Here is a 15528-nt window from a genome sequence, read left to right as displayed (position 1 = left end):
CGGACCTACACTGGGTGTGGAGCAGCCGGCTGATGGGAAGAGACAGCCCCTGTTCCAGCAGACTTGGCACACCTCAGGCTCTCTGCTTATCGTCTGGACGGGTCCCTCAGGGCCCGAGATCATGTGGTGTCGAGAGAGAGGAAGGGAGAGGGAGGACGAGAGGAAGAGAGAGGAAGGGCGGGGGGCTGAGCCACACGTAGACTCACACAGGTCTGAGACGAGAGAAGAGTACTGCAGCAGAGCAGAAGGTACACACACACACACACACACACACACACACTCACACACACACCACAACTTCAACAACAACAACAAAAATAAGAGATAAAAAGTGGTGTATGCCGTCTCTGTGTGTGTCTGCTGCGGCGGCGGCTTCCCCATGCACCAGTAGCCGCCTGCTGCTTGTGACAAGCCCTGCTACTAGATGTTACGCAACTTGAGTGGTGACTCAAGCAATGTGGCTGTGTATTGATGTGGTGCCATCATCTGTCAGAGTAACCCCTCTTCTGCGTTTCTTTCAAACTTCGAAAGGCATGCCGTCATCCTTCTTCCAGCCTTAATGGGTGTTTGAGATGTGGAATGCCTACACACATACATCACGCTGCTTTCTAAATCTATTTCATAAGACTGCAGTCATGTCAAATCTAAAGTTTGACCAAAGATGCTTGATCTTGTGTCCGGGGAAGGAAACTAATATGGCCAGCTCTGAATTAAGGCATTCTCTTCAAAATAGATACTCATGAATAGAATATGAATCCCTTTTGCATGATTTCCGTCTTTTTTGAATGGCAGGAAGCATTGAATATTTTTTGCATTGCAAAATCTAAATTAATTATTTATTCAGTTCATGTCTACATCTGTGTGCAACAGTTCCTCTGCTGGCCCTTATAACTACAAAAACAAAATACACAACAACAAATTATTTCAGTGTCTCCTGATACTCAATGTAGATACTTAAACAGTTTGACTATCCATTAGAGTTGTTTGTAAAAACCTAAATTGGGGGTCGATAAAGACAAAGAAATGCAAGCAAGCTTTGCCAGTATATAGGCATCCCTTAAGCATTTTGCAGTTAGTCGGAGAATTGATAGTCTCTTAATACTTTGCCAAAAGACATTGTAAAATAACTGAATGAACTCATTTCCCTACAAATTGGCACGCATTATTAAATAATTTGCTGTGTGCATTGCATCATTTATCTCCATGGTAACCAGAGGTAGGCCCATTTCCCCTGGTGAAAATGAGTGATTTTATACTCGTTTATTATAATGTAGAATTGATTGAGCATCCAATTGACTCCGCTTCATTTGGAGTTATCCCCATTTGGTGGTTCTGCCCCAAGAATACGCACGCTTGAAAGAGAAATGGTTTCGCCTGACGGCTCGTCCATATTCCTTGGCATTCCAGATCAGATCCCTTTCCCTTTCCACAGACAGATGTGTCACTGTTATTATCTAGTAGCCAAGGCACTGGGATTTTAATGCAGCCCTGTCTTTGATGAGGCTCATGGGATGACATTTCAAGGCAGTTGCTGCTGCAAAGACATCCACAACCTCACGTGGGCTTCCCGGCATTTGAAAAAGTGCCCCCTCTCGCCATTCCCTCAACCCCCAGCTCCTTGGTGAAAAGTGAAAAAATCCGCTCATTGCACAAAGGGAAGAGTGCTTTGTTACGTTTGAGCAAACTTGGGAGTCGAGCGCAGAGACGTCTCCCGGAGCGTGTGAAAAGTAAATGTTGCCTCATCAGCCCTGATGCGGCGTAATCTGGTCTGAGCCCTTGATGGAACACAGAATTCCGCCTGTCACGACAGCGCCGACGCCGGCTCAGGGGGGCACTCTTCCGTCTCAGTGCCCGCCCCCCACCCCCCACCCCCCCCCCCCCCCGCTCCCGCTCCCGCTCGTCCTTTTTATTGTTGTCGTCGACGTTGTCGTCACTGTTGTTTTTGGCCTAGCTCGGCGCGCAAACATAATGAAAAGAGTCGTAAAGCAGACGGAAGAGCACGGCTGAGTGGGCCGGGCGCGGGGCCGGGTGCTAAAAAGGGGCCGCGCGGCGCGGCGCGGCGCGGCGTAGATGAATGGCCTTTATTAAAAACACAGACAGGGTCACCGTCCCTTGCTCCCGCTGTCCTCGGTAATAGGGCGAGGCCTCCCGACGCGAATCCGCTGACTTTCATAATCCACTCGCTCGTTTTATTAGCTTTGGCGGGGAGTTGATATTTTACAGTGGACGGTCAGCGATCGTTATCGTCGCCGAGTTCCAATTACACTTACAATCACCAGCAATGCATGGGGGATCTAGCCCATTTAACCTGGAATCTTCTCCTCCTCAGCGTGGCCATCTTCAGCACGTGTGCCTAATGAGATGTCAGGTGTTTGAGTTATAACAGAATGGATCTCTGGTTGAAGTTCGGGGTCTACATGGACCATAAAGTACATAACAGTAGTTACCACTGAATTAGGTGTAACAACACACACCGCCGCAGACAGGTATGGATTGCTTTTGTGAAATGGCTTTTTAATGACTCCCTTCTCCTCTTGCTGCAAAGGCTTTGATCGCCGCCACCACGGCGCTACGTTTCTGTCTGGGTTTACGAACGATACTCATAAGCCCTATCTACCCAGTTAACAGCGAGGCGATACATTCTGGTTGGAAAAGCCATTCAAAGAAAAGCAGGGTGGAAAAAGTTCAAATGAATTGTGAAGGGAAAGACAGAAGGATTGTAAAAGAGAGCGCGACAAGAGAGGGACGGGAACGAGCGCGGGGACCCGGAGCGCGGCGACTTAAAGAGAGCCTTGGGAAGTAGATTAGGCAGAGGTTGCCGTGAGGACAGGTCTGAGTATATTAAACAGCGGGACCCGGCCACGTGAAGGTGAAGCAGGGGTCGCCGCGAGTAATAGTTCCAGGCCTCCTCTACGGGCACGGGTTAATTTACTTTTTTTCCCCCCTCTCTCTCTCTCTCTCTCTCTCTCTCTCTCTCCCGCTTTCCTTTCTCAGTCGCTTGGTTTTGGACATAAATAGCCTGGTTCCTGCTTTAGTTTTTCTTTACTTTTATTTCTTGTTTGGTTCAGCAGTGCCCCCTTCTCGAACTGAAAAAAAAAAAAAAAAGACACCCTTGAATTGTGAGCTAAAATTTCTTATTTACTTTTTTGTACCTATTCACTACAGCCGTGGCTGAAGATAACACTGCACGGTCTGGTCCAATTTTTTGGTCCAAGAAGATAAGTGTACTTCACGTGAGTTTGTACCCTGCTCTGCCAGCAGGTTTTGTGCAGAGAGACCCGGGTGCAGCTTTGCCATAGCCAATATAACCAGAGCTAATAGAGAGTGAGCATAGCATCCATCATCAGTGACAGGTTGGATATGGCCTTCGGTGCTCGTGGGCCTCCTTGTGGTCTGCCCACATCATTACAGACTTGGGAGTCCTCCCACTTTCCCCATCTCCCATATTAGCCACTGAACGTGACAGCAGGGCACCAGAAATTAGGTTAAAGTAGGACTACATGGCTGAGCATTCATTCTGTTCAGAAGTGGCCAGAGGCTTAGTTTTCTTGTGAGGGTGAGAGTGTGGGGTGTATGGAGGTGGGGGGTGGGGATGGGGGGGGGGCATTTTGGAACAATGGGACAAGTGCAGCGTTTGCCATCAAGTACCTCTGAAGCTGACCTATTTGCTGGTGAAAAGGCACTAGCAGATTGGCAATAACAATAACAACAACGATGACAAAAAAAACCAAAAACAAATGCAAAAATTCCTGCGTTCAGCATGAAATGTGATTAGCCAAACAAGCCACCGGGCACAGCCTGGTGGAAGTGCCACGGAGCAGCTGTGCTGTTGGAAGTGATTTGCTTAAGAGGCTAGTAAGGCACCAGATCCGAGCGAGCGAGGCGACGGAGCCGAGGAGGCACTGGAGTCAGGGTGGGTGTGCTCGCCTAGCGGGGCTCGACTGTAATAAGTGCAGGTGTCTGTTAATAATGGATGTAAACCTCGCTCGCTCGCAAGTGCATTTGTCACTCGCCGTGCCGTGCTGCTTAATTGTCTTTAAGATACAGGTTGAGATCAGGAGCCGCTGCGTCGCCAGTGTTGTCTGGCTGCACTTGGGTCGTGCGGCGGTTTGATCAATGCGAGCGCGACTAAGCAGAATGAATGGAGGGGGAGTGTGATCCACACAACCGGCCGCCTCCACATCTGTGGATTACATTTCTCCTGTTTCGTTTCCTTCCATATTTCGCCTTCTCTCCTCTGTCCCCTCCTCTCCTCTCCTCTCCTCTGTCCCCTCCTCTCCTCTCCTCTCCGCCGATGCTCTTGTTCTGTCGGTCGTTATGATCAGCTTTGACATTCATTCAGCTCGGGAGGGGGAAAAAAGATTTCTGATATTTGGTTGATCTTCAGAAGTGCTTGACATGACATTTATCTTTCCATCAAATTAATGTACAGCGTCAGTCTTCCAGTGCTCCACGGAGACTGTCTCAGGGGCCGCCAGAGTAAGTGCATGAATGCTGATGGAAAATCGCTCTCTAAGCCCCCTCTGCAATAATGGGAATCTCTCAAGCACCAAATCCTTTACTTCATCCTCGCCTGATTCTTGGGGCTGTGAAATTATTATACCTAAATATGCTAATTCACGACGGGGGCCCCCAGGCCCCTTTATCCAATCACGCCATCCCATCCGCCTGATTGGTATTCAGGTTAAGCCCAGGCTCTCCTGTCAGTGGAGTTAGCATGACACAGTCTCATCTTCTCCCGACGCCGCGTCTGTAGTTAGTTGGTAATCTGTATTAATGGCGTGGCCCTCTCAATCTCGGCGTCCCCTGATGAGATCTACGTGGAGTCACTGAAGCTCCTGGATGGGGCCTCCACTACCACACACACACACACACACACACACTACGGAGTGACTTTTCGCGGGGGCCTTGGAATGAAAAATATTATTCCCGAGCCTGGCATACACTGACGTGGCCAATGAAATGTCAGCGCCTCCGTTTCAGAGAGGGTGATTTCCTTGTTCTCCGCCGATGCTGGCAGCCCTGAGCTTCCCTCGCCTTATCAAATAAATTGGAGAGCGGCTTTTTTCCCGATTGCCTGCGCAGAAAAAAAGGTTTTGGCTCACCCGAGGGTCTTCCGCTCCTGGCTCCGGCTGATGGGAAAACTACTTAGAATAATTGTGTTCAGGGAGGGCGGATTGCGAGGGGCCCTTTTCGCTGTGACTCTCGCGTTGCTATCGCTCGCGCTCCCTTTCGCCGCGGTTCCACGTTCCGGGCGTCCCGCATCAGTACAATCTGGAACCGGAGCTGGATTGGGGGGGTGGGGACGACGACACATCACCTTACCAGCACTTAACCTCATAGACAGGAGGCTCTCCCTGCCTCCTCCTGCGCTCTTTGCCAGGGCTTGTTTGCATCCCATAATTGCCTTTTTTGCTATAGGTCGGGAGCCATCTCCGCGACTGGAAGCCACTGTAGGCAGCAGTCGTAATGCCCTGCACTGTGGCGGCTCATTTGGAGAGCAGGGTATTGGTTTGCCTCGGAGCGGGGTCAGGGAGGGCCACATTTAGCCTCTTTGCCTGCATGGGATTAAACCGATTCAAAAGTTTGTGGGATTTCAATTGCTAGCAGGATAGCCGCGATGGCGCCATCTGAAAATTGGGCTTCAAGTCCCAGCATGCCTTTTTTTTTATTTGATCTTGTTGTTTGTTTCTGTAGTTCTTCAAAGCAGTCTCTCTCTGCCAACTGCATATCACGGTCAAAATATCTTGTTGTCAAATTGAATTCCATCCTTTGACTAAGGGAAAAAATCATGCTGTTTTGTCATCATAACCAGTTTTGTTGTGATTTAAAGTCGATAATCTGTGTTGATAGACGCGAGAGCTTTGCTCTGGGTGCCACATTGCCTCTCTGCTATCTCGTCTGCTAATTTATCAGATTTGGGTAAATCCTATCTGTCGGGTCGCTCCCTACTGTTCTCCCCTGCTTTTGTCATTTTTTCTCTCTCTTTTTTTTCTTCTTCAGCTTATTTGTTCTGACAGTGTGTGTGTGTGTGTGTCTGTGTGTGCTGCGAGACTCTTGTGTGGCATCCCTCTAAGCAGCTGTAGCTGTGGTCTGGTACCCAGTAGTGGGATGAGCGCTGTTGTCTTTGCACGTGCTTGTGAGTGTGTGTGTTTGTGTGTGTGTGTGTGTGTGTGTGTGTGTGCGTGTGTGTGTGTGTGTGTGCACGTTTCCCATGTAAAGTGAACATCTGTCCTCCGAGCGACTCTAGTGCCAATTATACCAAAGTCTACACTCGTTCCTAGCGAGTACAACAGACTAGTAGGACATGGGTGCGTATCGATGACTCTCTCATATTCCTGACTAACGAGCAGCCGGTGGCAGCCCTACTCAATCTGTTCCGACTCTGTGTCAAACGCACTCTGCTTAAATGGACCTTATCCTGGAGAGGCAGCAACATACATCACCTGATTCGGCGCTGTTGCCATGGTGGTGGTCGTCGTCGTTGTTGTTGTTTTTGTTATACATTTTTTTCTAGCGTGGGAAATTCGTCATTGGGTCGCTGCTGTCCACATAAATGGCAAATTGAAGATGAAGGCTAAGTGTGTGGTGCCATAGGGAAAACGCTATGAGCCATACGCTAATGTTGCATAATGGTGTGCGATTTGGTCAGGCTTGCATGCGAACCCTTTTGTGTTTTACACATTAAAGATCGTTGAACATTAGAGTAACATGCTCAATTTGGATGTCTTGGAAAACACACGACTTACACACACGACATCAAGCACTATGGAGCCTCGGCGCAAAAAAAAAAGCACATTGATGGCTAAATAATATATTGCTCTTTTTTTGAATGGATGTGTTGTGACTTCAGAGCTGGAACAGTGAAGTTGTCTGCAAAGTGCCCCTCCGGAGAAACTAATGGAAGCTCAGCCTGCAGATGGGGTGGAAAAAGGCTTGGTTGGCCAGATTTAGCTGTGGAGGGGAGGGACTGTTTTTGCAGCAATGCAAAAGGGAGTGCGGCTAATGCCTCTGAGAGACGCAACTGCTGACATTTCGCTTCTTGCTTGTTTACTCTGTTGCGTGTGTGTGTATGTGTGTGTGTCTCTGTGTGTGTGTCTGTGTTTCTTTTGCCTATATTTGTGCTGCGAGGTCTACTGAGATTACAGACGTGAGGACGGTTCTCAATATCAGTTCTCCGCTTCCCGTCTGTTAACTATTGTTGTTTTTGTTTTTTTTGTCAGCTCATCGGTGATTAGCTGAATGTTGATGTACATCAGCACTGTATTAGTCTGGTTTTCACCATACTAAGCTCTATCTTTTAAGATTGAACATTAGTCTGGCGATGCTGCGCTTTGTTTCTACTGCACTTTGCGTCGCTTAAGTTTTGTTATCGCCACGTCACCGGCCAATAGCATGCCAGGACTAGAGTATTCTGACCGTTCTGATTGGAGCCAAAGGTTCTGGCCGTGAACAGAGGAAAAAGATCTGCTGGTTTCCAGCCTGAGCTGCTGGGCGAAATTTCAATTCCCCGGAAGTTCAGGCAGGGTTCACCCAGCCTAGCACTGAATAGTCTCAGAGGCTAGAACGAGCGAGATGGGGTTGATACAACAGATGTGTCCCATCCTACCTACAGGCTGTCAGCTGAGGTTTAAACCACTCCGTACAGTCAGTGCCATCCGATTCAAGGGTGGAGCTTGAACTACCTCCCTGGCATCAGAAAATCAATGCCTATATCAAGACATGTATCAAAGACAAAACATCTAAAAAGACCTCATTTTGAGACAGAAGAATTTTAAGTTGGATTATTGATGGTGCTTTTTTGTTGAGAAAGAGGCCTGTTCAGTAAACTCACACCCTCATTTGCAAATGTTTGTCATCATATGTTTGACAGTTCGTCTACGCCTCATCACTGATCAGATGCATAATTTAATTCTGGGTGATTCCTTTCACATGCAAATGTGTTAAATCATCTGGCAAGTCATTTGCATTGCCTCCACAAATTTAAATAGGTTGATTTATTTATTAATTTGTTTTTTTTTTTGTATTTTTTTGTATTTTTTTTAAATTATAACAATTCGGAAATAAATCCAAATTTGACCAAAACAACTAAAGGGCATATTCACAGAGGCACAACGATGGCATTCAAGGCACAAGCACAATGATGTGCGGCATAAGACCCAGAAGCCAAAACCTTTTGTGTTTGCTTCAGGCCAAACACAGCTTATTAGATGCAAAAACATGGCGCGGGGACATCTGGTAGGGCAAGAGTCCCCCTTCAAGGAATTCATGCCTTGAAGAGCACTGGAGAGGATTCTGGCCTCCCCATCCGGTATTTAACATTTCTAGCTTCAGAACGAGAGTCCGCCATCATTCACAGTTACCCCTTGGATGCACATTGCATGTATTATGAGACCAAATGGGAACCTTTTCTTCACTTGGGTGTGCAGTGGCTTGTGTTTGGTCATGGTCCAGTCCTCAAAGCGAGGCGGTGGTTTTATCAGGTAAGTGCATTCGGACCGGCAGTTCAAAGGCAGGCGAGTCAGGCTTTTTTAAACCCTGTTGGAAGTTAATGCAGCAGAAAGATTCCCTTCGCACTGAATCTCTCGCCACCCCATTTAGGGGTTCAGTCAACCCTTCAACACGGTGACTTGTGGTGCACAAAAGTATAGCGACAGCCTTGACTGCATCCCCCTAACTGCTCCCTGTCCTCCACCTTATTCTAATATTTGAACAAAGCCCAGGATTGGTATTAGTTTTATCACTTTCAGTGACAGAAGCCCCTAACAGCAGGCGATTATCATTTAACACTAATGAGTGAATATTACCTGAAATATTTCCACAGGCCAGTCGACATCAGACTGCTGATATTTTTCAGCGCTGACGTCTGTGCAGATGATGTTAACTAATTTGCCATCTGATGTCAGCTTCAGCAGCTGCAGTTTCATCTGCCGATATCTTCCTTGGCTTCCTTGTTCTGGTTCCTCCCTGTATCCTATTAAAGCCTTCCTGGCAGGTTCGAGCGCCTTCCGGCACTGCAGCTGTGTGGCAGTGGCACTTTGGTGCCATGGAATCTCAAAGCTGTTTACTTGCTCTGATACACAAGATAGTCATCAAAGTGCAAAAAAAAGATGATATGGTTCAGATCGCTGGCGTGGATCCAGAGGCAAAATGTGCAGAATGTTTAAAGGGAGAAAAAAAAGGTAAAAATGGCATTCTGTTCACCTGCTGCAGTAAATGCCTTTCGGAGACGACTGTCGACTGAGACGCCATTAAACTGATGCAGTCAGAAGGGTTCGTGAATGGTTCAGAACAGACGGTTACAATCAAGAGAGACGTTGTGTTCCTTGAAAGTGACACATCGTAGCATAATCAAGCGCAGCAGTAAATTGAACTTGAATCTTGAAATGCAGACTAAGTCTGTGTCTGTGCCTCGGTGTGTGTGTGTGTGTGTGTGTGTGTGTGTGTTTGTGTGTATGTGTGTGTGTGTGTATGTGTGTGTGTGCCCCTGCATTTGCATGGAAAATTCCATTACACATCTGGACCCCCGGTGTTCCCCTGTAATAACTGCAAGCTGAAGGACTGGATGTACAAGTATTGCAGCTCTGTTGTCTGCCACTTAGGCACAATCCTTGAGAGAGCCTGACTCGACAGAGGGCATCTGTGACATGAATAAATTATTGTCGCGTCTTTGTCTGTCTCCCACTCTGGCGTTATCAGGGGAACGAAGAGTCAAGTTGACTGATTTGTTTTTTCTCTGTACCTGTCACTGTCTTTTATTGTAAAGTTCTAGTGGTGTACTTTCTTGGCTATATGGCTTACGGAGAACCAATAAATGATTCTTCCTCTACATCTATCCAACCATCCATCCATCCATCCATCCTAAATAGACCGTAATCTCAAAAATGCATGGTACCTTAGTTTTGGAAACTGCGTTTCTGTGTACATCTCATCTTTCTCAGGCAGCCTTTGAGTCATCTTTTCATGGAGAGTATAATTTCCTTGTCATTTATTGATGACTTGAGATAGTACCCAGTGAGCTCCGTCTGCACACAACACTTTTGGCCCTCCAAGGTGGTCAGGATGCTTAATTAATCTTCTGTTGATGTTATGTATTTTAGGGTGAAGGCAAAAAAGGGGGTGAACCTCCTGAGCACGGACTCCAAGAGCCCTCTGTGGAAGGTGGAGGGGGAGAGGCAATCAGGAGCCAAGCACTCCATAGCCACAGTAACCGTCAGCAAAAACAGAGATGTCCAACCAGGGTAAGTCCAACTCGTTTATATCCCCGTGATCCATCTGGCCGCTGGGCATGTCACTGGTCTTCAGACCTCAGCCCAGTGGTCTTTGAGTGAAAACCTTAAATAATTGAACAGCTGGTCACTCTGGACGTGTCATGGGAGAAAATTAAGGGTATACTAGCTTGCAGCAAAGTGTATCCACTTGATATACTAATATTAGGGCTATATTTTTGTGTGAAATGCAGATCCAGTATACTGTGCACTTACATTACAACATCAACATACAGTATCTCACATAGCATGACTGTGGTTGAGGTAATGTGCAGTTCAACTGATTCAATTTAGTGCAAACAATACATTATTTAAAAACAAATAAAACATTTTGAGTAGCTCATCTCAAAGATGTGGCACCCTGATCTCATACACAACACAACAGCCTTTGAAGTTGTCAGATGAAGACTCAAAATGGTGACGAATCAGGGCTGAATCAGGCTACAACTCCACAGTGACACTTGTGAAAACATTTAGATAGCATTGCAGTGATAACTAAAACAATTAGATCATGACTGTTTACCACCCATACAAGTGGTTCAGGCTGAATTGCCAGCTTAAAAGATTCAGCATTTTCTTTTATTTAAACCAGTACAGTTGAATTCGTTCCAGGGGCATGCCTGTCTACAATGGCTATGTCTTACAAAACAAAAACAATAGATTTTTTTTTTTTTTTTTTGCAAAGTTTCTGAAGACATTCCCCACTGTGCTCTTGGACCCAGTTCACCCCACAGAGAAGCTGGTTTGATGCATCAATTTTGTGAATACAGCAGCACACAGTTGAAATACAAGAGGAGAGGTACAATGGGGAATGACCTTAAAAATAAAGCATGAATAAACAAAATACTTCCAGTATTTTTTATGGACAATGAGGGGAAAATAAAGAAACGGTGGATAAAAAATCCCTGTTTTGCTTCTAAGCATCTAACATGTGAACAGTATCACAGCACAAAAAAAGGACTAAGATACTACTGATTTAGTTTAATCAGCGTACATGATAAGTTCTCTGTCTTCATCTCCCTCTCTCTCTCTCTCTCCCTCTCAAATTTAAATTCAAAGGGCTTCATAGGCATGACTGAGTAGAGGTACAATATTGCCAAAGCAATATGATGCGTATATAGCATCACAAATCAAAAACTCTCAAGGAAAGAAAAATGATTTACCTGGAGTTGGTTTAGAATGATAAAAGAAACAGATTGATTTTTTTTCTCTGTCTCTCAATCTATTTACCATTCAATAAGTAAGTACCTATGGGAGAATTGGGAAACTACCTTCTAAAGAAAAGTACATTTGGGTGGGGCACCCATCATATACTGGAAGACCCTTTTGAAACATACCTGTGCACAGGCCTTATTAATTGAGCTGAAGGATCGAGTCCTTGTGATCCTCAAGAGAAATAGACCTTTTGCGGAACGAAAACAGAAATATGCCAACTAGTGACCCAACTGAAATGGGTATCCTTTGTCATATTTTTCACCATTTGTTGAAAGCATATCAAGGGCCACATGTAGTTACACTACAGATTTGGGGCAAAAATAGTGAGCTTATTATTTAAATGCAATAAAAATACAATAAAGGCAAATGTCCAAAAGCGGTTTTGAGCCAGACTCATTCTGCTACAATCCCAAAAACGTCCATGAAGGAATGCTGAACAGCGATATACTTTTTGGTATATATAAATATGGAATGAAGGATAATTTGACTGAGCCAATTTGCCTGCTGAAGGATTTCTGCTATGAAGATGATGCTCAATCAAGCACTTAATCCTTACATAATATGTAAAGACCGCTGGTGTAGCGAGCCTCTGCTCTTTGCCTATCCCGTCTTGCGTAATTCTGAGGGGTGTTGATAGCTGTAGCTCTGTGTATGCGACTGTCTAGACAATGAATGCAGATCAAAGGGAAGCTGGCTCCAGTTAGAGCCCCCTCCCCAAGGCACAAGCAACAAACTGCTTCACCGACAGATGTGAGCGCAAACATGGCTATCAAAGTTGTCACATACTTCTCTTAACTTCTGAAGATGAAGAGCCCTCTCCAGTCTGGAAAAAAAGCTTACCATGAAACAGCTGCTGAAATTTTGTGATGGCTAAACAATTTATTATGACTGCTTAATCTGATGGATGACTTCCACCAAGGATGAGTAGACGACCTGTTTTTGTTTCTAATACAACAAGCTATTCCTATTATCCTATGTGGTACAGACGTGCCACACAAACTAGGGCTTATAACCCTTGATAATAATACTTGAGACTCAGGATCGAGTCTGAGAATCCTTTTTTTGCAAATTCATATTTGTTATCATTATTTATTGTTCAAAATGTAGCACTCTATGATATATCTGTCAGTGAAAATAGTTGAATACAGTAATCCGATTCCCAAACACTCTTTAAAAGTTGTCCCTTTCCTTTGTTCAGCCTACTGTTGAGCCTTCTAGAGCTGTCGTGGATATAATTCAACAACACACAGATGGAGGAAGGTGCCTGCTTGATAACCTTGGTCAAATGCTTACGAGGGCTGCTCTGTTGGAGATGGGATTTTTGCACACAAAGGTTGCTTTGTTGATGATATTTCTGTTGCATTGGTTCCTTTTGTCGGGCATTCAAGCCGCTGGCAGCACCTGTGGTGTCGTGAAGGAGGGCCATTACGTATACTGGGTACAACGTGCTGCATGTTAGACTTTGTTGTTGATTGGCCATTGAAATTCTCTACCTACAGCACAAGGAGTTTAACACATCTCCTGTATGCTGAGATTGTTACCATTTGGTTTTGTGATCATACCAATGCGTCTTGTTCAAAAATGTCATCATTTTCTGCAACTCAATCATTGACTTTTAATAAGTAGTAGTAGGACGATAAGCCAATGAATTATGTCAGCGAACGTCAGCCTATTTCACGTTTTAGCCTCATCACAAATGTGGGAGGTTAGGTGGAGCTTGCATCTGATATATAAAGCCGACTCTGATTCTGATGTGCAGTTGCAGGCAGTGTTTTTGCACACTGGCTCTAATGCTGTACTTAATGACTAACTGTTGACAAAACTCTCCACGGCCTCCTCAGCATTGTGTGAGGCCATTGATTTTTGGCAGTGGCTCGCTAATTATGGCAACATTGTGTGACATCCTATAGAGACACAACTTGACATTTTAATTTATGATGGAAATGGATGTTGCTATGGATTTGCTGTTAGTACATTTTGCTTTTAAAACTTGTCAAACTACTGGTATGAATGGCAATGGATTCAATAAAAAAAAAAAAAAAAAAAAACTCCTGTGAGACCTGCAATGATTTATAAAAGACTCACTGATGAAAGGAAATGGATTACTGTCACTATTTTGCCAAAGCCAACAAGAATGCATTTGTTATATTAGCAATTTGAACAAAATTTATATTGATGCTTTTTAGCCATTTTACCTTGTCCTTCCTCCATATCGATTGTCTTGGAATTGTTTTAAAAGTGGAGCTTCAGAGAATTCTTCCCGCACAGTTTGTTCTCGTTGCACCTTTGTGGGGATGCAATGGAAGGCTATTGACTGACATGATTTGTGCCCAAAGCAGACTCTGCTGTCTCTGTATTCTACCATTTATCTTCATTAACTATACATGCTGGTTTAGATTGCACTGAAACGGTCAACATCATTTTCTCTGCTGGTAGTGCAGATGCACCACAGCCATCCAACGGGCGAGCATAAGAAATGAATCACAGATAATCCCCCAAATAATTAAAGCTTTTAATTAAGGACATTACAATCGCGCTTCAGCTGAGCGTGATAGATAGCTGATTCATTTCCAATTCATTTTGAAGTGTACCACTCAGCAGGCACCCCTGCTCCCCTGACGAGCACTCGCGAGGAGGCACCGACTGTGATCTGCCGGCTCCTCCGTGGAGTGGACAGACGCTGAAAAGGCGTTGCGTCATTTTTACAAGGATCACACCTGTGGAAATCCTCCACGGGACCCCATCTTTTCATTTTTTCAAGCAAAAAAAAAAAAGATGAAAGCGGGAGACCGCAGAACAACAACAAAAAAAGGGAAAAAGTATCCTGCCGATCACGTGCCCGCATGAGAAAGTCTCCAGTGCAATGTCTCCCATCCAGCAACATCTTGCCCATTTGGCACATCAAAGACCCTGTCAATATTTTATAGGGACTTGGACGTTTTTTTTCCTGTTTGTCCCAATTCCACATAAAAGAATAACACGGTGGGCCGCTGCGTTTCTCTGCACAGTTGTCATCTATCATTTGCAGAGCTACCTGTGCGGTGCGTGTCACAGTAAAGGCAATGATACTCCTTGAATGAGCATGAAAGAAACAGACAGCACTCATTTAGCCTGTCATATTACATTAGGCTGTGCTAGGAGAAGTCCTTGGAAGGATGTCTGGAAAGAGTACTGTCTTGCCTCACCTGTGTATGTGTGTGTGTGCGTGCGTGTGTGTCTGTCTTGTCTGTATGAAATCCATTATTGATTTTTGAAAGAAACAACAGGGACCGCTTTAGTTTTTTCATCAGTCGCTTCGTTCCAGAATGCACATATTGAAGTACAGTTCTGTTTGTAGTCAAACTTCATAGTTGAGCTAGCTTGACATTTCCACCTCCTTCTACTTTTTAACGCTACACTCCATAGACGGCAATTATTGAACGCTTGTGCCATGTTTTCATTAAAGGTTAAAGCACTGCTGTTATTCGGAGCCGTCTCGATTATGCTGCCTTTAACTTCGTTACCCACATGATACACGCAGGTACAACTTAAGCAAACTTACCAGCCATGTCCGTGTTTGATTGCCTGCGAAATTCAAGCAAACAGTGGGACGCCACCATAAATAATCCATTCCAAAACACCAGATGGGGACCGGGCCGCTCCCTAATTGTTTCATTTGCTGATTGTTTCGATATATAATGCCTAATACATGACAGAACAGCTGTTTGTACTGATGGCCAGCACATTACGGCATTTAATGATCAAACGCTCGCCTGACCCTAATTAGAGGCTTCTAAATGAATGTAATGGTAGAATTTGGTCATGAGCCTCGCCATATTTTTTTGTTAAACAGGCATGTAATGGATCATATTGTCACGCCCTGTTTCCCTATCCCCCCCCCCCCACCCCCCCTGCCCCCCTCCCCCAATCCTCTCTGAAACAATTTTGTCCTCCAGGGAGATAATGGGCAACATCGAAATCATGCAGCTGGACTTCGAGATGGAGAACTTCACGAGCCAGTCCGTGACCCGGAGGATAAACTGGAACATCGACTATCAGGGCCAAA

The 15528-nt window shown here is 45.2% G+C and overlaps 1 protein-coding gene across 1 annotated transcript in view; it reads left to right on the top strand.

The window, feature by feature from the left end:
* The window catches only part of tmem132e (transmembrane protein 132E), a 71524-nt gene that overhangs the window by 11474 nt on the left and 44522 nt on the right, over positions 1-15528 (top strand). The window contains exons 4-5 of the mRNA XM_062536142.1: positions 10101-10241; positions 15419-15528. The exon at positions 15419-15528 is cut by the window's right edge and continues 83 nt beyond it. Coding sequence (XP_062392126.1) covers positions 10101-10241; positions 15419-15528 — 251 coding nt within the window. The remainder of the gene's footprint in view (positions 1-10100; positions 10242-15418) is intronic.

The sequence above is a fragment of the Sardina pilchardus genome, chromosome 5 (assembly GCF_963854185.1).
Source record: "Sardina pilchardus chromosome 5, fSarPil1.1, whole genome shotgun sequence".
Classification (NCBI taxonomy): domain Eukaryota; kingdom Metazoa; phylum Chordata; class Actinopteri; order Clupeiformes; family Clupeidae; genus Sardina; species Sardina pilchardus.
The sequence above is the reverse complement of the archived record's forward strand: the minus strand, read 5'-3'. Positions and strand labels throughout refer to the sequence as shown.